Here is a 22658-nt window from a genome sequence, read left to right as displayed (position 1 = left end):
ACAGTAGTCTGTCCCAGTATGTGCTCTTATCTCTAACCATGTGTACGTGTTAAACACAAAGTCAGTGCAGTGTGAAGCCTGATTTATGCTGATAAGTCATGCGACGTGTCGACAAAAACAACATATTTTCAGCTGAAGCTGGTTGTGTCAGCACAATAGAACGTACAGTACGGTGCTACCACGTCCTGAGTAAGTAAGTAAGTAGCCTTATGAACCAGTGGTTCCCGATCTATGTGGCCCATGGGGTCATCTCCTGTTTCCGTAGCATGAGGCAGCTCGTACACCCCCTGGACATGACGCCTAGTATGTTGCAGGAACTTAACCCCCAATCCAACCCTTAACCCATTTAGACCTGAAGTTCCGATTCTACAAATGTCTTCTGAATCCTAACAGTTTTCTGAAAAAAACGTATGTTGCTATATATGCAAGTGGTGCTCAAACTTTTTCATGTCAAGGACCACCCAAAATTATATCTATTTGGCCGCCGACCCGCCATCTCAAAATATTTTGTTCCAGGGACGCCCAGAAGCAAAGATTTGAGTAAAAAAAATCCCTTTAAAAATATATATATATTCAAATATTTGCACAAATGTTCAAGATTTTTCAAAAATAGCAGATCTACAAGCTCATTGTATATCTGCTATTTTTGAATAGCCAAAAGTATAAAATATGGATAGAGTGGTTACACAGATGCGTTCCCGGTTTGAAGGGGTTAATGCCGAGTCCCAAGCCGAGAGGCTTTGGGGGACTATTTTTATTGCCTTTGATGTGACTCAGCCGAGGATTGAACCCCCGGTGGGAGGGTGTACAAATACACAAACGCATCGATGTGTTGTGATGCATCGATCTGAAGGTGGCAAATTAACTGCATGCGATATGGGATGTTGGTTGGAATTGATCCTTAAAGGTCAAAATTATTCTCAAAGCTATTTACGAACGTGATCCTGATCTCAAAATCTACTTCAGCGCTAAAGGCGGGCCCACTCCCAGCACGTCAGCGCTAAAGGGAGGGCGGATCACGGAACACGCTGACCTTTGTTGGACCTTCCTCTTTTAGTTGTTGGCTAAAGCTTAGCCACAGTTAGACCTGAATCAACAGAATTCGTTATGAAGTTATGAAATAGGGCACTTCTAGGAAGTGAATGTGAAAGACTTGGTGAAATAAGAGAATTCATATGATGCATAGAATATTTTCCTAAAGAATCATAAAGGGAAAAGTACACCCTCAGCCAAAAGTACACCCTGCGTATGTCACTGATCACATGACCTCAATCAATTATCCAGTTCTAGGCAACATAGAGGGAGGGGGGGACTTTCACACTACAGCTCTAAGGTGTATTAAAGACATAGTTCAATGTTGAAAATGAGTGGTCTTCCCCTTTATTGATGCGAATTGTTGTGAGATCACAGATTACACCCCTAGTTAATATCTTATTGCAAGTTATTGTGAGTATTTTTATAGCCGTCAACACCAGTAATGAAGCCGCTGAACAAGCTCTTGAGCAAACAGTGAGCCATCAAATTCATGGTTTCACTTCTCCAAGCCATCGTTTTATATGAAGACACTTCAGCTGACAAAGTTAGTTATTAGCATTGTCATCATCAGCAATCCTGACTTAACAGAAAAGATTATAGTAATAACCTTTGGAAGTCGTCTTTGGACGGCATAGCAGGATGTGAAACTGCTGTGCTTCTCCAGCGTCCAGTTAAGCGAAATAACCAACAAAACCTGAAACAACTCAACCTAAAATAATATAATATAAATAATATATCAACAAGTGCTAGCCATAGAGAATTCTGAAGCTTGCATGTATATAAGACACCAATTCACAAACGCAAAATCCTCAGTGTTAGTTTATCCTTAATGGACCCGTAAGGGTATTTGGTTCCATTTATACGCTCTAAGACAGGGGTCTTCAACAGGGGGTCCTCAGAGCTACTACAGGGGGGCCGCAAAATCTTTGTGTGATATGTTATTGCATTTTTTTCTACTTTAACCACTTGAACCCTAGCATCCCTTTTCTGAGGATAACTTTAGCCAAAAATAGCAGATCTACAAGCTCACAACGCCTTGCGCTGCGAGGCGTTGTGAGCTTGTAGATCTGCTATTTTTGCCGAAGAGGTTTGGTGTAGAGGAAAAAAAGAGCAGACCAAGTAAAAAAGAAAAAAAGCCTAATCTGAGTCACAATTTTATACAATATAGAGGGGGTCCCAGCTTCACCTCTCTCTCAGCTAGGGGGTTCTTGGCCTGCAAACGTTGAAGACCCCAGCTCTAAGAGTTCAATTAGCACCGACGATTCTTACTGTGCACCAACAACACTACAGCATGTTTTCTTCCTGTGTGATCATACCCATGGGTGACGTGTGCACCCAGTGTGACTCATCTGGGTCAGTAAGAATCTGTGTCAAAGGTTGAGATTAGTAAGGCGTTCTTTGATGCGTTCTTATTGGGATACATGAAACACTACAACAAACAGCATGTTTATATAACCCCCCCGCCCCCACCACCCCTCATGCATGTGCATTCAGACTAGCACCCACAGTCAGTATGCCCCTCTCTCTCTCCCTGGCCGCACTGCTCTGTTTAGTGCCAGGCCCCAAGGCACACAATCGCTCTCTCTCTCTCTTTCTGTCGCACACACACACACACACAAGATTACACATCTTCCTCTCTAGGCAGGTATAGACAGGCTAGTAGAACCAACAAACACCCTTGGATGTGACATACTACTTTCTTCTCATCCAAAAACGTATCCTGAGATGTACTCTGAGATGGCTTAAATGCTGTGGTCATGTGAGGTACATGTGCTTACATGTTTATGCACTGCACATTTTACACACAACGTTTCAATAATGTATCAAATGATCCACATTTTACTACATATTTACTGTGACTGACTAATGGTGGCCTATCTGGTCCTTCAGTGCAACAACAACCCTGTATAATAGTTCTATGTAAATAAGTTGATGACCTGCATTTGATTTCTGGTATTACGGTAAATAGACTTTGGCCTGAAGATATCCTTTAGATTTAACCAGCGCTTGTAATGTATTAGTCTCCAATTGTCAGTTTAATAGTAAATAAAGTAGAAAACAATGTGTATTCACAAGTTATTTTCATATATACCTTCTTGAAAAGAGATATTGTATGTGTAATGATGTAACCATCGACAGCTGTTAAAAGGCAGCACATGATTATTGCCGCATGCTCAATTACGCGAGTGTGGTAAGGCAAGTGAAACAAGTGTCCTCCTTTCAACCAACAAGCTGTTGAACGGGTGCTGAGCCCTGTCGCCAAGTCTTGGCAACGCAAGCCGTCACACAGGCACTGTCACTTTATGTACGGTATATGACTACAGTATAGATAAACTTGTATTGACCCCGTGGGGGAACTACAGTTGTCAGTACAGCAGTTATGAAACACAGGAGGACAGAGAACTAGCATGGGGATTACGAAAAGAGTACCAGAAACCAGGTATATTACAAATAAAAACTTGCCTGGTTCTACACAGTGGTGGACAGTAACGGAGTAAATGTACTTGAGTACTGTACTTGAGTACAGATTCTGAGGATCTGTACTTTACTTGAGTATTCGATTTTTTTGATACTTATTACTCTTACTTGAGTACACTTCCAAGAAAAATATTTTACTTTTACTCGAGTACATTTCTAGGAAGGCTGTAAAGTACTGAGTACTTGTAAGCCCACTCCACATCCACACCAATGATTCGCCATGCAACTCCTTGCAACATGGAACTACTTGCAACCATTTCCCCCAATGGCAGTTGCAAGGAGTTGCATTGGTGCGATTGACCTAAAACGGTTGCAAGGAGTTGCGACTAATTGCCTTGGTGTGGTTTGGCCTTTAGGTTGGCTGTTTTCTTGTCTTCCCTAAAATGCAATTGACCTAACTTCTGCTCTCACACTGGCCGTGTTTCTGTCTTCCCCCTCCGCTCGCCTCTTTTTTAAATCTTGTATGGGTGTATAGGAGTAGAAGTATTTAGTTCTGGTTCCTCAGTCATTTCTATGTTTTTATATGGTGTTTCTGCAGGCTTTGTATAACGTAGTGGTTCTACAAGCACATCAGTGCATGCAGTGCTGTGCTGGTTTAAGTGCCGAGTTACAGTACTTCTCTGAAACAAGAGTTACAAGGTCCTATAAATTCATTGTGAAAACATTACAGCAATTCATTGATCTAAAAATTAAGAAATGTACTTTTACTTTTACTTGTACTTTAAGTATTTTTCAAAGCATGTACTTAAGTATATTTAAAAACAATTACTTTTTTACTCTTACTTGAGTAACATTTTGACTGAGCTACTTTTACTTATAGTGGAGTAAATTTGACCAAGGAGTTTCTGTACTCTTACTCAAGTACTGGGGTCGAGCACTTCGTCCACCTCTGGTTCTACAGCACTTGGGTGCTGAGAACAGGTGTGATATGAGTGTAGTCACAGTGCACTAACACAGTGTAACCAACACGCTTGTCCACCTCTACCCAGGCCAAGGCACCCCGATCCTGGGTACGGTGCTGGGAGGAGGGGACCCCCCAGTCGGCCCTCCACGCACCTGCGGGAAAATTCCTTGAGGCAGGAAGGCAGAGGCCGTGCTCCCGGAGGGCCCTGGACACGCAGCGCGATTTTTTATTTTTCAAAAAGAACCAGGGAAGGGGCCTCACGCCGCCCCTCTACCCAGCTTAAGGCACCCCGATCCTGGGTACGGGGCTGGGTGGAGGGGACCCCCTCCCAGGGACCTGGTGGTACTTTGTACTTAGACAAATTTTCAATTTTTTAAACTTGTTTTCTAGGGGGAGGAATAACTGTGGCTCTGACCAACAACAGTTTTATCCTTTTGAATACAGTGGATAATACATGGTGTACGCACCTAAAAGTGACCGAACCACATAAGCCATTGAGGTATTTACGTGAAGGTCTTGGTCTTCAATCAAATAAATGTCTAACATTTATATTTATCATACTGGGGAACATTTATTTTTTAATTTAAGTTAAAAGCTGTGATCTGATCAAAAGTTAGCAGCTTTGAACATGAACATTTCCACAAATGTCATATGATCACCGGGGCTGCTGTCACTCACATGATATCAGTGGAAATGACATGACATCAAATGAAATCTGTCATCAATACTGTGGAAAAATTCATAAAACAAATCAATTATTTGTATCTTAAATAAAACGAGCAGCCTCTTGTAGCTCCACCTGCTAGCGCTGAAGCATAGAGGTAAACAAACAGCCTGCTGTAGACCACTGCCCAAGAGCACGACAACCCCTGTCTCACACTGAACACAATGACCTCGCACAAACAAACACCCAACACAGCCAGCTTTGCTTGACTCACAGCTCGACATCAAGCTGTGTGTTCACGTGGTCGTGTGTGTGTGTGTGTGTGTGTGTGTGTGTGTGTGTGTGTGTGCACCTGCTTGTGCTACACTTACAGTAAAAGAGTACTAGCAGGCAGCAAGTATATGACCCTGAGCTGTATAAAGCACTGAAGCGCGGGCCTGCCTGCTGCTACAATGCTAAAAATGCTAACACACACTCACTAGATGGGACACTGGGGTATAAATAGCAGCACTGCATCGGATGACTCTTCACTGCTATACTGTATGCTATGCTGTGCTCCCCCGCCCCCCCCCCCCTCCCTGTAATGTTTAATAGCCGACATAGATCAATGCCACAGAAAGATGATGTATCGGTCCGGACCATTTCACATGAAAGGGCTTAGTGTTAACCATGCAGCAGCACTTTCACCCTTTCACGTCGAGACGAGGCAGTGCGATTTTCCTCGTGCTGCACCACAGTGGTGTAGCAGCACCGTCCAGACAGGCAGCAGGGATCATTAATGCCAGAATGGTTAACCCCTTAAGACCGGGAACGCATCATCCGTGTCATTTTTAGATTTCTTTGGCGATAAAAAAAATATAGCAGATATAATAGCTCGTAGCGCGGCACTCTCGGTTGTAGATCTGCTATTTTTGAAAATCGCCATTTTTGAAAAATTGTGAAAATCAGCGCAAATCTTTGAATATATATATTATTTTAAAGCGATTTTTTTAAATTAAAATCTTTGCTTCTGGGGGTCCCTGGAACAAAATATCTTGAGATGGGGGTCGACGGCCAAATACATATCATTTTGGGGGTCCTTGACATGAGTCGTTTGAGAACCACTGATTATAGCGACGTTAAGTTTAAAAAGAAAAACTGTTAGGATTTAGAAGACATTTGTAGAATCCCCCAGAAGCAAAGATTTGAGTTACTAATGTTCACTTAAAAAAATATATATATATTCAAAGATTTGCACACATTTTCCACGATTTTTCCAAAAAATAGCAGATCTACAAGCTCATAGCGCGGCACTCGGTGCCGCGCTATGAGCTTGTATATCTGCTATTTTTGAATAGCCCAAAGAAATCTTAAAAACGACCACAAATGATTTTTTCCCGGTCTAAACGGGTTAATGCAGACAAAAGGTCTCTCACACTCAGTCTCTCATTATTACTTTTTTTCCTCTTTTATCCCTGTGCCGTTTCCTCCACCGTTGTTCTCCCCCCACTGTTCCCTTCACTCTCCACCACCCCCCCATTCTGCTTTTATATTCCCTCTCTCTCTCTGGACGGCGCTGAGCGTCTGGGGGCTGTGCACAGCATTAGGTGTCACCCCACATCAGACTTGGCCGCCAACCGCAGTGGACCCCAATCCGACAGGCCCATCGTAGCGGAACGGACGGCCGCAGTGTACACACAACTGTTCCACTACGAACGAACGGGGCTTACCAGCAAGCAGTGGTGTAAAGTAACTAAGTACATTTGCTCAAGTACTGTACTTATAAGTTAAAAAAATATGATTTTTTTACTTTACTGGAGTATTTCCAATTTTCTGTAATTTTACTTCTACTACATCTCAGAGGCAAATATTGTACTTTTATTATTTAAAAACTTAGTTAACTAGTTACTTTGCAGATATAAATTATGACATTATAAAACATACATTAACCACTTTAGCCCTGTTTTATACATCAGCCATTTGAGTACTTTTACTTTGGGTACATTTTGATACCAATACTTTGGTACTTTTACTCAAGTACATTTTGAATTCCGGACTTTTACTTGTAACGGAGTCCTTCTACATTGCAGTATTGATACTTTTACTTAAGTAAAACATTTTGAGCACTTTTCCCACCACTGCTTACCACCAGCGAGCTTTTACGACTCTGCATGCGTGCATTTCCCAGTGCCTCCACAGGGCACAGGGGATTAGTGGGTTGGGGGTTTGTGAGTGTCTCCTTGTTAATTATATCCAACCAAGGATTAAACATTTGTGTAATTGTAACGGCCCTAATGACACCTAAACCTCCATATGGATACTCAAGGGGCGGGTATGACGTAATAGAAAAATGGCCACTGTGTGTGAATTAGGGCTGGTAACTTTCCTCAGAAATGATATTCGAATATTGGTCTCAAAAAGTGGCAGATATTCGAATATTATTATTATAAAAAAATAAAAATAAAACTTTTTTTTGTATGTTTATTTGACAGGGACAATACAAAAAACAATGTATCAAGTGCTCGGATCCAATAAAACAGATATTTTGTTTGTTTTTAGAAGTTGATACATTGTTTTTTGTATTGCCCTGTCAAATAAACATTAAAAAAAAAACTATTTTTTTTTTCATATTCAAATATACATATTTTCCCCATATTCAAGGAATATTCGAAATTTGAATATTAATTTACCAGCCCTAGTGTGAATATGGTCACCATCTCCAGTACAAACAGAGCTAAAGTCATGGTTTTCGCCCCAACTCTCCATTGCAGACAAGAGTCAATGAAAGAAACCACAACATAACTTCATGTGGTTAAAAACGGAATTGCTCTATGGCTGACGGTGAGTGTGTAAGAGTTAAACTGGGATTACGGCGATACACAATGGCTTTAGGAATGCAACTGACTAAAGAGATGTCTGTTTGTGGTCTAGTAACCAACAGACACCACTAATCTACAATATAAACAATGAATGTAAGTCTATTGTTCTGTTATTAAATGGAATGCGATGGATCTTTTCCAAATCAGTTTAAAACTCAAACACATGTACACCTGGCGTCTATGCAATAAATACTAAATTGTTAATCCATCTGCATTCAAATGATGGTTGTCCCTTTAAACGGTGTGGGTGTTGAATGATATACAGCTAACCTTTTATAAGCACCAGCACTGGTGGAGTTTAGTCAATACAGAACAGCTGAGGGGAAAACATCATGTGACCCAGTAGACACAACACACGGCCGTAAGGGAGGAAGTATAGCCAACACGTTGAACCTATAGAAGTTGGAACTCTACTCATAAACATTCCAGTTTTTCCAATGGTGGCTAACATGCCATAACACAGTGACAGTGTCAAACTTTTCAACCCCCAGGTTGACATGCATTAGGCCATGGACTCCCATTTGATACCATTTGTATCTCTGGGGCCTATTATTGTTATCATTATAGTTTCTGTAAGTAAATATCGTTACAATTTTGATTACTGTTCCTTGCATCTCTTTTGTCTCTCTCTCTCTCTTTCTCTTTCCCCCTGACACGGTCAAGGCAGATGGCTGCCTACCCTAGAGCCTTGTTCTGCCGACTGCCTGAGGTTCTGTCTTGTTAAAAGGGAGTTTTTCCTTGCCAGAAGTTGCCACCTTTGCAGAAATGCTTGCTCAATGCGAGGGGGGGGTTTGTTCTTCCTCCGGACTGGCAGAGATAATAAATGTGCTGTAAAGTACCAAAAGCTTTGGAAAGTTTTGGAAGCAGCGACCACTCATATTCTAAGTGCAGGCTGCAGTAGGCCTACTGCACTTGTCTAATCTCATCTTACATCACAAGTATGTTCTGCAACAGGACGTCGCAGATGTGATTCTTAGATGTCCATGTAGAACGTTTGTAGTCCTACATCTTCAGAGAAGACTACAAGCATTGTACATGGACAATCAGTCATTAGAGTTCTGAGGTGATTGGGTCTTTAAAGAATTACTTTAGTTTAGAGGTAGTGCCGCTCCTTACACCCAACCGGACCAAAAATGGTTTGAACCGATAAGACATTGGCATCCTTAGAGGTCCATAAACTCACTACTAAGTAGTACATTTTGGCCTGAGGCGCTATAGGAAAGGGAATGGGGGGTCACCAAAATCAGCAGGGTTCATCATGTAATAAACCTATTATGCTATGATATATCTTCTGTGCAAAGATGACATTTTAGCCTGAAGGTGGCACTAGAGTAAAGGTCATGAAGACCTCAGGTGATAATTACTAAGGATTACTCAGCAAATTTCATGGCAATCCGCCCATTACATTTTCAGATATCTTGTGTCAATGTGTGCTTTTGGAGGAAATCTAAGGAAGAACCCAGAGGAGATGCCACGGGGTCACCAAAATCAATAAGGTTCATCTTCCTGGGAGCGTGAAGGTCCACGGCAAAGTGGTTTTGAAGAGATCTTATTTAGGAGTAAAGTGTTGGACGGACAGACCAGCATCGCTATCCATAAGAGCCCAGCCGCTAGCAATGCTAGTAAATATATAATCTTCCCTGTTTGATTAACTGAAAAGGGAGTTTGAAGATATTTGTGTTGGGTGCGTGTTGCCTGACAACAGCCAGAGTAGAAAACATTGAGCTTCCTGCATGTCATTGGCTGACTGTTGGGTTTTTATGACTGTTACCTGAAGAGTTGGCTGGCTCAGTGATTCACTCACAGAGTGACACTCCTTAAAACCCTATTTACTCTGCAATCACTAGGATGGAGGATACAAAGAATGGAGATGTGGGGGAGGGAGAGAGAGAGAGACGGAGGAATGAAAGTGTTGATCATACAAAGTATAGCCATTGAAAGAGGGCGTGGTGAAAAAGCCAAATAGAATGTAATAAGTAAAACATTTATAATAATACTATTACTACTACTAATAATAATTACTACTAATAATAATCAAATGGAAAATGATGTTGAGATAGGGCGCTCTGTTGAATATACATTTCTTGCTACACTGTTAAAAGTTGTTTTCTAAATTTCTGTTATCAAAGGTACTGCCCTGAGGGTGGCTCACCTGGTAAGAGAGCATACCACATACGCTAAATATACGGCTATAGTCCTTCCTGCAGACGGCCTGGGTTCAAGTCAGACCCGAGGCTCTTTACTGCACGTAACCCCCCCCCCCCCTCTCTCTCTCTCACCCTTCCTGTCTCTCTGTTTACCCTCTCAATCCAAATGTAGTAGAAATGCCGAATTACCCTTCATGACAATGGTTGAAATGAAATTAATACAAGCAGCAGTGGCCAACACACAACTAATGCAAGATAGATGGGATGGGAACATTTCAATTATGATGTGTGAAACAATATAGGGAACTGTGAGTTTCGAGCCATGTTCAACTTTAATTCAGCAACTAAACTGTCGCTTGATGAGGAAAGACCGGCTATTGTCATCGAGTTCAAGCTTCTCTTTTAAATTCTCCTCAATGAAAACAAACCGTCTTAAAAAACTGCTCAATTTACCCACTACCCAGCCATTCTCCTCAACCCCAGGAAAGCCCCCCACAGTCTAGGCTGCCTCTGCCCTTGCCTCAGGACTGGACCAAACAGTACTTCTATTTTGGGAGTGTGCGCTGGAGCTTTTCGAAGGTATATATATGATGTGAAATAAATTAGAATGACAAGGACATGGAGGTCTCTCTCCCTCTGCCCTTGTTCCCTCCTCCTCCCCTCCCACCATCTCACCCCATATTCCCTCCACTTTGTCCCGTCCCTCTGCTCTCTTCAACACAATCACTGCAGCTAAAAGAGGCTTTTAAAAGGCTCCATCGAGCGACCAAACTCCACGTCGACTGCAAGGCCAATTATAAGCGCTCTATCACAAATCCCCCCCTTCTCTTTCTGTGTCTCTCTCCCTCTTGATTTCTCTCTCAAATAGTATAGCGATTTAACGGGACAGATTGTCAGTCCTCAAGCCTTTACTGTACAGACTAGAGAGAAGGTCACGACCATATCCATGGGCAATATGTGCAGAATATGAACAGTAAACAGCAGTGATGTGTGTGAGGCTGCAGTGAAGCAGACCCTCTCCTCATCTCAACTCTCCTCTCCTCACTTCCTTTGCCAAGATAATATATTGACCAGGAGTAATGGCCAATCCAAAAATTTGAAAAGGATTTTTAACTGTTCCACTCAAATAAAATGTTTTGCTAAATTCCTTTTCACCCATTCAAGCCGGGAACGCATCTGTGTCATGTTAGATTTTAGCTACAACCATTATTTTATACTTTTGGCTATTCAAAAATAGCAAATCTACTATCTACGAGTTTGTAGATCTGCATTTTTTTTTGCATATTTTTGCAAATCTTTGAAAATATATTTTGTAAATATATAATTTTGGGGATCCTTGACATGAAAATGTTTGAGAACCACTGATATAGCAACATACGTATATATTTTTTTAACTTAGGATTTAGACAACATTTGTAGAATCGGCCAAATTGCAAAAAAATATGAGCTTGTCGCTATGAGCTTGTAGATCTGCTATTTTTGAATAGCCAAAGAAATCTTAAAATGACACACAGATGCGTTCCTGGTCTTAATGGATTAAGAGTAGAGATGGTAGGAGTTGCACTGTTGTGAGTAGCATACTTAAAGCTTTATATTCATATAATAATCAATGCTGTAAGAGTGTTTGTTCAATAACTGGTCTCTCTCCAGCTCTTTAATAAACAGAATATACATTTTCAGGTGGGCTGCCAATTTCATCCAATCAGGAGAGAGTACCCATTTATCAGCTTCAAGTTTTATGGTGTTCCAGTTTTGTTTCCAGATTTGTCTGCTAATTACTTTGTGTCATCACTTCTCATTTCACTTGTGTATCCTGTATCAGTTCTCTCTCTCTCCCGATTGGATAGAATTGGTATCCCGACCTGAAAATGCCCTTTCTGTCTACTAAAGAGCTGGAGAGACTGGAGCCCTCTGTTGGATTGGACAAACACACACGCACAGCATTGATTACTATTAGAATATAGAGCTATTAACACATATTTTAACAACCAAATATAGATTTAAAAAATCGAGTCTACAAATGCCTTCTAAATCCGTAGTGATAGCAGTTACAGGTTAAATGTGATAGGTTTAACATTACAAGACAAGTAGCTCTTTAATCAAGTTCACTTCCTTGCCGTTAGGGAAGACATACATCGTAACATAAAATCCAGAGTGTTCATTTATCTCCGTGAGTTAAGGGTCACCAGAGGCCATGTTCACACCATCAGAGTTGAATTAACGCTCAGGATAGTTGAGGGCAGTTAGGGTAAACTAAGGCTAACTTTTTTTCCTCTTCCCCTTCACTACTTTTAATTTGCTGAGTAACGGCAATAGCTGGCTGCCATTTCCTAGAAGTAAGTGCCCAGACCAAAACAAAGCAGCTAGGTTTTCCCTAAAGGCTTTAAAGGACTCTTGTCAGTGTTCCATGTAATAGACCTGCATGTCCTGTATTGCTGTGAAGCAGAAGTGACCTTTGTCATTCCTCAGAGCCTCTCTCTCTCTCTCTCTCTCTGGTTAGAACATACATTAAAGCAGCTGCGCTGACCTGCGGGTGACACTGACCCACAGCAGCGACAAACTCTCAAACAAGATGTCCAAGCCAGACCCCGAAGGGCATGGAAGTCATCCTTCCGTGACACTCGCGTAATAAGAGTGTTTTAACCAAGCCCCCAGAACCTGAGAGGGAGCAGTGAAGCGTATTGGACATGCTGGCCGTTCATAGGTACTGCAGCTTATTACGGCTGGAGCCAGCCACATGAACGAGCGAAAAACGGTTTCGACCAATGGGCTCGACTCACGAGCTACGCGTCACATAGGACCCAAATAGGCCCCGCCCATCACATTTCCCAACCCGGAAGAAGAAGGGGTGAAAAAGGGAGTTTGCACTGGGTGAGCAACTCCATACAAGTGGATGGATGGGCGGGGATTTCCGGTGCCCTCTCCATTATTTTTTTATTCTATGATTTTAACCCATTAAGACCTGAGGTCGATTCAACAAATGCCTTCTAAAATCAGTAGTTCTCAAAACTTCCAAGGTGTTTCAAAAATGTTCAAAAATATAAAAAAATATATTAGCATCTAAAATGAGACAGATGCTTTAATGAACAACCCACTGTGTAAACAACAATTATTGTATAGTAGTCCATACCCGGTCGACGCATCCGTGGGGGGATATGCGCACAAGATCTGGCAACCCGGGAGGCAGTTCGTCCCATAGCTGGGCAACCCCGTAACCATTGCCGACATTCTTTTGCACAAAAACGCTAATAAACAGCTGAGATTTGGTGAAATCGAAAAACGGGCTTCGCAGTTCCGTGCACATGGTAATGCTCAATGGCTGGGTGCAATTTCAGATCAATTGCTCCGCCCACTGAGGAGAACCGGGCAGAACAAATTTTGGCCTCACCACATTTTAGTCTCACCGGAGGTTTGTAGAATTATAGGAGGATGTTATAATATCAATGTATAATTGACTGACTGTTATCTCTGACCAACACGGAACGGCGTCAGATTAGATGACTTACTTACTGAGGATGTAGAGGGAAAGGGTGATCCCTGCCAAGCAGAAGCCCTCAAAGAAGCGCAGGGTGCTGAACATGGGAACGTTGACGGAGAAGGCCACGGTCAGACCGAACACCAACATGAAGAGCACAGAGATGATCAGCACCGGATGGCGGCCAAACCTGCAGACAAGAGAGAACGTTGGAAACGGGACGTTACTGCATGGCATGCATTTAAATATATCATTCTCCATAGTATCCAGTGGTGGAAAGTAACTACTAAATACATTTACTCAAGTACCGTACTTTTAATTTACTTGAGTATTTCCAATCTACAAGCTCACAACGCGCCATGATGCGGCGCGTTGTCAGCTTATAGATCTGCTATTTTCAACAAAAGAAATTACACATTTTAGACAATGATAACTTGTGAAACGGGTATAATGAGTACTTTTACTTTTGGTACTTTAAGTATATTTTGATGCCAATACTTTTTGGTATATTTTGATTACCGGACTTTCACGTGTAACAGAGTATTTCTACATTGCAGTATAGATACTTTTAGTAAGAAATGTGAGTACTTCTTCCACCACTGTCCCTATCAGACAGCGGCAATGAAGAACTCTTGTGTGCAGTGTCTTACCAGTCGGCAAGAACGCCAAACACGAGGTATCCGAAGATGGTACCCACCAGAAGGGAGAACTTTGCGATGTGGACCTTCCATGCCGAGTCACACACCAGACTCCACTGTTGAGAGAAGCAAACAAACAGGCATAAAGAGGACACCTTGGTGAGGAAACTTCAACTTCATTGTCACATCATAAGTTTACAGGCGTAAAAGAGAGGGTGTAACACATTTCTGTACAATCTCCAACGATTTAGTTTATATAGTCATAAGAATATAGAAAGAAACAAAGTAAAAACTCAGATAACAGGTCAACCATATCAAATACGTAAGGTGTTGGTTAAAAGGAAAAGAGAAAAAACTATTAGGCAGAATACTCGTGAAAGTAAGAGACACCTCTCTTAGCAGCAGATATCCGTGATAGTGCATTGTTAGTGTATTCCAGTGGTTCTCAAACTTTTTCATGTCAAGGAGGACCCCCAAAATGACATGTATTTGGCCGAGGATCCCCTACTCAAATATTTTGTATTTTTGTTCTTTGAGAACCAACCAATGGTGTATGTATGCATAGTCACAATTTGCGTGGTGATTTTATATATGCATGCACAGCACACATCAAAATGAGCTAAGAATGCTTTTCACCTATTGTTCTATGTGCCAAAATATTTAATTTGACTGTGAGAGAGCAATGGGGTTTGTTATTGCGTAATAGTATACGTGCCTTCAGTTCTTTATTTAACTCAAAGTGCTGGGTTAAAAGTGATCAGATCACTGTGTTTTTTTTCCACTGTATTGTGCTGACTCCATGCTATTGCGAAAGCCGTATTTTCCATCTCAAAGTCATGAGTCAACTATTCACTGCAGCCTTTACTTCCCTCGAGCAGCAGTGGGATTCCTAGCATGCAAATGATACTGTGTGTGTGTGTGTGTGTGTGTGTGTGTGTGTGTGTGTGTGTGTGTGTGTGTGTGTGTGTGTGTGTGTGTGTGTGTGTGTGTGTGTGTGTGTGATTTGCATGTTTAACATGTTATGTATTTTTTTCTATATACATAATATATGCATATCTACACACAGATACAGCACAGTAAATATGGGTCGCTCAGGAGCTGAACAGTAGACTTGGATCACAAAATAATTATAAAATAATGTCAGTATAATAAATGGAGGCATGACCCAGTGCCTCACAGACAGAGTAGGATCTCATACCACATAAATAAGGCTACTGTATAGTCCTTACTGCAGCTGTCACGGTCGGGTTTGAATCAGACCCAAGGCTCTTTCTTGCAAGTCATCCCCATTCTCTCCAATCAAAATAAAAATAGAAACAGAAATGCCTAAAGAAAAGTCATAATTACAGTCCGATCTGCTTATTATAATTTCCCTGCAAGATTTTATTTGAAAATAGCCGATCTACAAGCTCACAACGCGTCGCGGCGCGTTGTGAGCTTGTAGATCTGCTATTTTCAAACAGCTGATGTATATGTTAAAGTGCTCATGTGGCCCATAGTCGCTTCTTTTGGGCTGGTTTTCCTAGACCTGGTTGCTTGTCTCTCTCACAGAATCTGGCAACACTGGTCCCGATATGAACATAGCAGACATTCCCGAAGAATGTTGTGTTTGCAGGAAGAGTCTCATTATACAAAAACAGCCATTTAAACATAAATGCTACTAGTCAAACATTTATGTGACTGTCATTTCTATTGCCATATTGTCAAATTAAGGGTAGTTTAGTAGTACCATAGCTTTGGCACAGAGGGAGAGGGATAAAGGTCTCCAGCTGTCTGTGGGGGACATTAGGCATCTAGGGATGGGCATGCTGGGGTGTGGCAGCGCTAACAGGTGCCTAAACCATTAGGCAGCTGGTCAGCACCCAAGCAACACTCCACAGTTTCAGGTTCAAGTTCTCATTGTCGATAACAAATTGCAGAGATTTTGAAAACTCATCCCCTTTGGACTACAAACAAAGTCCCTGGCTGTCACCGTACTTAATAGTTTCAGCGAGAGGGCGATTCTAACCTCTTCCAACCTCTAGCATAGTGACCTGCTCAGAATGGTACGCTCCAGGATTACCCGGAGCCACCCAGCCATCACATGACCCAGGCATGCCACTCATTCATGGCTTTCGGTATCGATGTCAGCCGGTGACAAAGACGAGAGGGAGGCTGGGGGAGGCAAACAAGTACCTGTTGTGCAATGGCACCAAGAGGAAACAAATTGAGCACTTTAAATGTAAAGACGCTTGCTCAACCCTGGAACTGCGACAAACAAGCATAATTATCACCGAGTCAAAAATCCTTGAGTGTGCCTGAGGACAGGATCTTTGTGTCTGAATAACAAACACATGACTAATGCCGTGTCACGGCTGATCACCCTTTGATGACAATGCAGAACTGGACATCTGTGGCAGGAAATTATTATAGTATGTTGCATAATGTTGGAAGGTACCCAACAAAATGAGCATTAGTGCCAAAGAGCTGACCAAGGTGTAAGACTATGTACAAGTCATCCAAAACACATCTTAGAGTGAATGCTGTTAACAGCATATAAGAATAGCATGGCAGTTGATTTCCACTGCGGCCACCCATGTTGAAAAGGGCTATATATAATGGTGTATACTGTCATTTATCCGTGTTCTAACTCATATAGTACATGGCCATTTATTAATTTAGTGTCAGTCAGCTGTGAGTCAGTTGTGAGCTTGTAGGTCGGCCATTTCCACTATCAGTGGGGGTTTTTAGTTATAAAATATGTCAGTCATTTCTTTGTATATTAGATCATGTGTCATATCCTCCCTGTGCAACTTCAAACCCTAAAAGCCAAACAGAAATGTAATTTTCATTCATATATTCCAGTGATCAACGACAGAAACGCAATTAAATCGTTAATCACAATTATTTGAGTGACAATTAATAATCAGGTAAAATGTCATCGTGACAGCCCTACCTATTTAAATCAGACCGACATTCATTCTTATACTGTATGCTCAACATCTCTCACTGCTACTATAAATGACAGCTCATCAGTGATGATCAATCTCCCTCCACCTCCCCAGCCTCCTCCTGTAGTAGCATTTAGGTTTCCACTATGCCAGCATGTCCTAAAATGCAGGTTCTTCATACAGTATGTATAATGTTCTTTTCATTTCTGTACATCTTTAGGTTCTGCCATAAATGGTGCATTTACTTAGCGCCTTTATCCAAGGCGCTTTACAATGATTGTTCACACACACCGATGGCGGAGGAAACCATGCAAGGCACCGACCTGCTCATCGGGACGGAGCAATTAAGGGTTCAGCGTCTTGCTCAAAGACACTTCCACACCAACTCTGGGTGGAGGAACTGTTGTCCTAAGCGGCCGCTCTTACCTCCTGAGCCAGAGCCACTGCCGCCATAATGAGGGGTTCATTCATATATCTATTATCATGTCCATGTAATAACAGTATCTTCATTCATGTTCTTTTAGCCCCTGTTTCCCCTCTCCCTGGCCACAATTGTACATTTGAATCTGTTCTTCATTTGTTTTGCCTGGTTATCCCATTCAATCCGGAAATGCATCTCTGTAACCATTATTTTATACTTTGGCTATTCAAAAATAGCAGATATACAAGCTCATAGCGCGGCACCGAGTGCCGCGCTACGAGCTTGTAGATCTGCAATTTTTTTTAAATAGTTAAATGTGTGCAAATCTTTGAATATATATTGTTTTAAAGCAAACATTTTTTACTCTAATCTTTGCTTCTGGGGGTCCCTGGAACAAAATATTTTGAGATGGGGGTCGGCAGCCAAATACATATAATTTTGGGGGTCCTTGACATGAAAAAGTTTGAGCACCATGGATATAGAAACATACGTTTTTTTCAGAATACTGTTGGGAATTAGAAGACATTCGTAGAATTGGCTTCAGGTCTTAATGGGTTAAACGAAATTCCAACTCTTATTTCGAAGCATTGAAATGGAAGTCTTGTTGTGTAGGTACTAGGTAGTTAAGCAGAAGACGCCTCTTAATCTGTGAGCTGACAAGCACAAAGCACAGGACAAAAGCCCTACTGCTGGAACTGTGTGTGCATGTGCGCGTGAGTGCATGTGCGCGTGAGTGCATGTGCGCGTGAGTGTATGCGCGCGCTTGTGCGCATATCGTGTCCTCAACACTGTTCCAAGGCACAGATGGGGGACCAGGAGACAAGCAGTGAAAACCCTGGGGTGTCTGTCTCTCTCTCTCTCGAAAAAAAGCGTCTGTTATCCTACATCAATGGTCACTCTGCGCCAGTGAGCGTCATTAGCCGTGATGGGGAGGGAGGGACGCCTCCCTCCCAACTACAGCTGCACCCTACTGCACTCGTTGAACTACAGCGCGGGGGTGGAGGGGGGGAGGGGTTTAGAAGAAAGAAAGAGAAACTATGGTGGGAGGAGGGGGTCAAGTGAGTGGAAAATGAAAAAAATATATGACCATTTCTTATGAATAAAATGAAGGCAGAGATAAGAGGAAGGGAGAGGCATATTAACGACAGAGACAATTATAGGTGAAGGATGTGTTGGGAGACAAGCTACAAGGCCGGCGTGGAGGAAAGAAATGTGAGGGGAGAGAGACTGCTGCAGAGTTACTGCCTAGCAACAGCCCCCCCATACCCCCCCCCCCTCGCCTTGCTTTATCCATGTCTTTTGAATTCCCACAGTGGAAGTTTTAACACGATTTCCTCCTCATCCCCGAGGTTGAGTGAGAACGCGTATCGTGGGGGCGGCGGCGTACGTGAAAATGAGCAATGGGTATGACAGAGAATGTAAGAGGGAGTGTGAACAAGTGAATGTGGAGCGAGCAGGCTGAGCAGACAGTTGCGAGCATCGCATAGCATAGCATGCATTACAGGCATTCTATTACGCGTCCTGTAGTAGTAAAACGTACACGGCGAAATCCTGAGTGTTGCGGGTCCATTTTTTCACTCCCAGAGTTAAAATAACACTCAGGATTCTCACTGTGTCAACTAAATGCCATTGTAGACAGTCTGTGCATGTGCAATTCAATACATAGGAGCCAGTTTATAATAACTGGGCGTGGTGGGCATGTTTGCCAATAACCGCCACTACAGCATCTAGAGACAATAAAACACATTCTAGCAAGTAGCAAAGAGGATGAACAGAAACATGTTGAACAAGATGGGTAACAGCATGTGTCGCTTTCCTGAAAAAAAAACAATACTGGCACATTCACAGAGCACTGCAGACACAACACACCATTCTACTCAATGGAAATAATGAACAACTGGAGCTTCTGTGTGCTCTTCCCACTGAGGAAAAAATGTCCAGGGTTACAAGAAGGCTGCTCCAGCTGCTTGACAAATTACCTTAGCGTCTGTAGGTTTGGCTATTTGTCTGTTCGATCAATGTGTTTTTTTACCCCTCTCTAGAGAGACGAGCAATATGAAGGTTACAATGCTAGTACAGTACGGTATGTATGTCTACAACAACTGTAATGTCTGTCAAAGTCAAAAGTAAGAACTCCTGGAGCTTTCAGGCTTTGAGCACTACTAGACAAGGGGAAAGGCCCGATGTAGCATGGGAGAAGAGGGGGGAGAGGGGATGTAGGCAGAAATATATATATTTGCCTTTAGAATGTGTTAGTTAAGATCCATTAAGACCTGGAACGCATCTGTGTCCTTTTTAGATTTGAGCTTAAAAGCAATATTTTACACTTTTGGCTATTCAAAAATAGCAGACATACAAGCTCATAAATGAAAATGTGTGCAAATATTTGAATATATATATTTTTAAAAGCGAACATTTTTAACTCAAATCTCTGCTTCTGGGGGTCCCTGGAACAAAATATTTTGAGATAGGGGTTCGCGGCCAAATACATATCATTTTGGGGGTCCTTGACATGAAAAAGATTGAGCACCACTGATATAGAAACATACGTTATTCAGAATACTGCTGGGATTTAGGAGACCTGTAGAATCGGCTTCAGGTCTTAATGGGTTAAAACCTTATTGGTTGGTTGGTTGGTAGATAGATAGGTTAGGTAGGTAGGTAGGTATATGTATGCATTTCTTTATTATTACTTGACATTACATAAATCTAGCTCATCAGAAGTAAGAAGCTAAATGGCAAAACATATAAGTAGCTTTACTGTTATTGTTATACAATATTTGTGTATATTTATATAGATATCCGATGGCGATTTGCAACAGAGAGAGAAACTAGAAACTAAAGGGGCGCTCCACTGAGTGCCTGCAATGCCAGGTGGTCTACCCAGGGCTGTGTACAGAAAGTTATTAGTTGCATCCGTCAGGAGGACTCAAGGATGCTACGGGGAGAAGATAATGTATGGTTCAATATAAAGCCCCTATGGTCAGAAGTGAAAACACCTTTGGAGGTGTACAATATAGAGGCTTCTGAAGAAGACTGTGTGTCGAAACGTTAATCTACAAATAAAGCCTTGACTGGGAGCTTCTTGTAAAGTTACAAGTTAATCCACTATTGGTTCTGCACCTGCCGTCCAGCGCATGTGGCAGTTTTATTTTTTCTGTACAATATAGAGGCCCCTCGACATGCGATTCCAATTTGTGGTCGACTACATGTTGCATTCATGATCCAGGGTTTTTTTCTTCTTCTTTAAAAAGGAATTTTTTTCCCCTTTTTTCTTTTTTAAGATCCCATTAAAAAAACAGAGGCTACTCCCACAAAGGAATCCAAGGAAAATGTTCTAATTGTACAGCCTACAGTTCAACAGTTATAGGCCAAAACCTAAAGCGGGCTGGTATAGCGCCACTGAGGCCAATTTGAAACATTTAGTAAGGTTAGAGGGTACTTTAGCCTACTGGCTGCAAGTACAAAAGGTTTGGCGCCGATTGGTCCGGTGGCTTGCGAGATAGTCTCACTCTCACACACACACATACATATAAACATACACACACAGACACAAACAGGGGCAAAAACATCATCTCTATCTTCTGAGATAATTAGGGCTGGGGGACATCTATTGATCAAATATTGATCAGACAGGTTGATATCAATATTGTGACGATATTGTGGGATTTGACTATTGGTGTCAAAATATTTACACCATGATATTTTAGAACAATAATAATCAGCAATACTTATATAATAATAACACCGAATTGAATAAAGCCAAATAATAGAACAGCTAGAATTGCCAGGTAAATGCAGATTACCAAATTATATCACATTACTGACAACACTTATAGGATATGCCATATCACAATATTATAATACCTATAATATCTAGTCTCATATCACACAATATCAATAATTATATTGATAAATATTGTGTGATATTGCCCAGCTCAAAGAGAGAAAGAAACCCACCACCCATCCTCCCGACCTCCGCCTCACATTCCATTACCTAATCCAACAAACAAAACCTGAAGACCAGCCAAAGGTCAAACACCCAGCCCTATGTTCACTCTTCACTGATCACAACCACCACTTATCAGAAACAAACCTTGCAGTAAACACGCAGTGTGCACAGAGCTTTATCCTCACCACTTTAGTTATCAGAAACACACACACACACACACACAGTCTGCAGGAGAGTTTTATCTTTCAGTCACACAAGTATCTCTTCTCCCAGTTGACGCCGTTAGTGGGTGTCGTTGTTGAGCTGACTTGGCATCTGCGGCGGGGTCATCCCCTCTCAAACAGCTGAGACCGTCTCCAACTGTCCCATACTGATCTGGGGTCTGTGCGAGTGACAGGCCAGCTGGGTAAACAGCATGGATGCACATGGAGCAGAGAGGCCGGGGGGAGTTAAAGACTACGGTATCAACTTGCAAAATCTTTTGGGTGTGCAACCTCATAGCGATATTGGGACTGGGTGTTCCCACCAACGCGCTTGTAAAGAACATTACTGTATGCTGCAGATGTTATGTCTGCATGATTATGCTGTATTTTACAAAATAAAATATTATGTTTACTAATGAAAGTACTCCAATTAGAATGACATTATAATAGCAGCCATACTGCAGTGTTCTTCTCTGATCAGCAAAATAGGAGAGCAAAATACAACCCTGCCAGCCGTCCGACCACAACTGGACCCCCGTCAGTTTGCGTACAGGGCCAAAGGAGGGACATAGCATGCCTCCTCCACCAACATCTGGAATCACCAGACAATGTTGCAACAATTCTCTTTGTTGAATTCAGTTCCGCCTTCAACACCACTCAGTGCCATCAGAGGATATGGAAACTTCACTAACTCAACAACCCTCCACTCCTCATCAACTGGATTAACATCTTCCTCATCAACAGACTACAGGCTTCTAGAATAGGCATAGCATCATTATCAAATGTCATCAGTCAACACGAGCCACTCAGGGCTGTGACCTGCGTCCCTTCCTTTAAACACCCTATACACAAATGACTCTATCAGCCTCTCACCCATCAACACATACTTCAGATACTCTCTGATGACTCCGTTACAGCTTATCAAAAGCGATTTCCAAACATAAAATAATGGT

At 42.0% G+C, this 22658-nt stretch overlaps 2 protein-coding genes across 4 annotated transcripts in view; both read right to left on the bottom strand.

The window, feature by feature from the left end:
* ripk1l (receptor (TNFRSF)-interacting serine-threonine kinase 1, like) overlaps positions 1-22658 on the bottom strand; it is a 733201-nt gene that overhangs the window by 19002 nt on the left and 691541 nt on the right. The gene's annotated exons all lie outside the window — the stretch shown is intronic.
* Positions 1-22658, bottom strand: part of LOC308094405 (solute carrier family 22 member 23-like) — a 58536-nt gene that overhangs the window by 30077 nt on the left and 5801 nt on the right. The window contains exons 3-4 of one of the 2 annotated variants that reach the window (XM_080441045.1): positions 14212-14315; positions 13597-13751 (exon numbers count right to left, since the gene is read on the bottom strand). In XM_080441045.1, coding sequence (XP_080297171.1) covers positions 13597-13751; positions 14212-14315 — 259 coding nt within the window. Of the gene's footprint in view, positions 1-13596; positions 13752-14211; positions 14316-22658 lie in introns of those variants that run through there. The other variant, XM_080441046.1, reaches the window with a different exon arrangement.

The sequence above is a fragment of the Gymnoscopelus braueri genome (assembly GCF_963280865.1).
Source record: "Gymnoscopelus braueri genome assembly, chromosome: 10".
Lineage (NCBI taxonomy): Eukaryota > Metazoa > Chordata > Actinopteri > Myctophiformes > Myctophidae > Gymnoscopelus > Gymnoscopelus braueri.
Note: the sequence above shows the minus strand (reverse complement) of the source record. Positions and strands in the feature narration are given on the sequence as shown.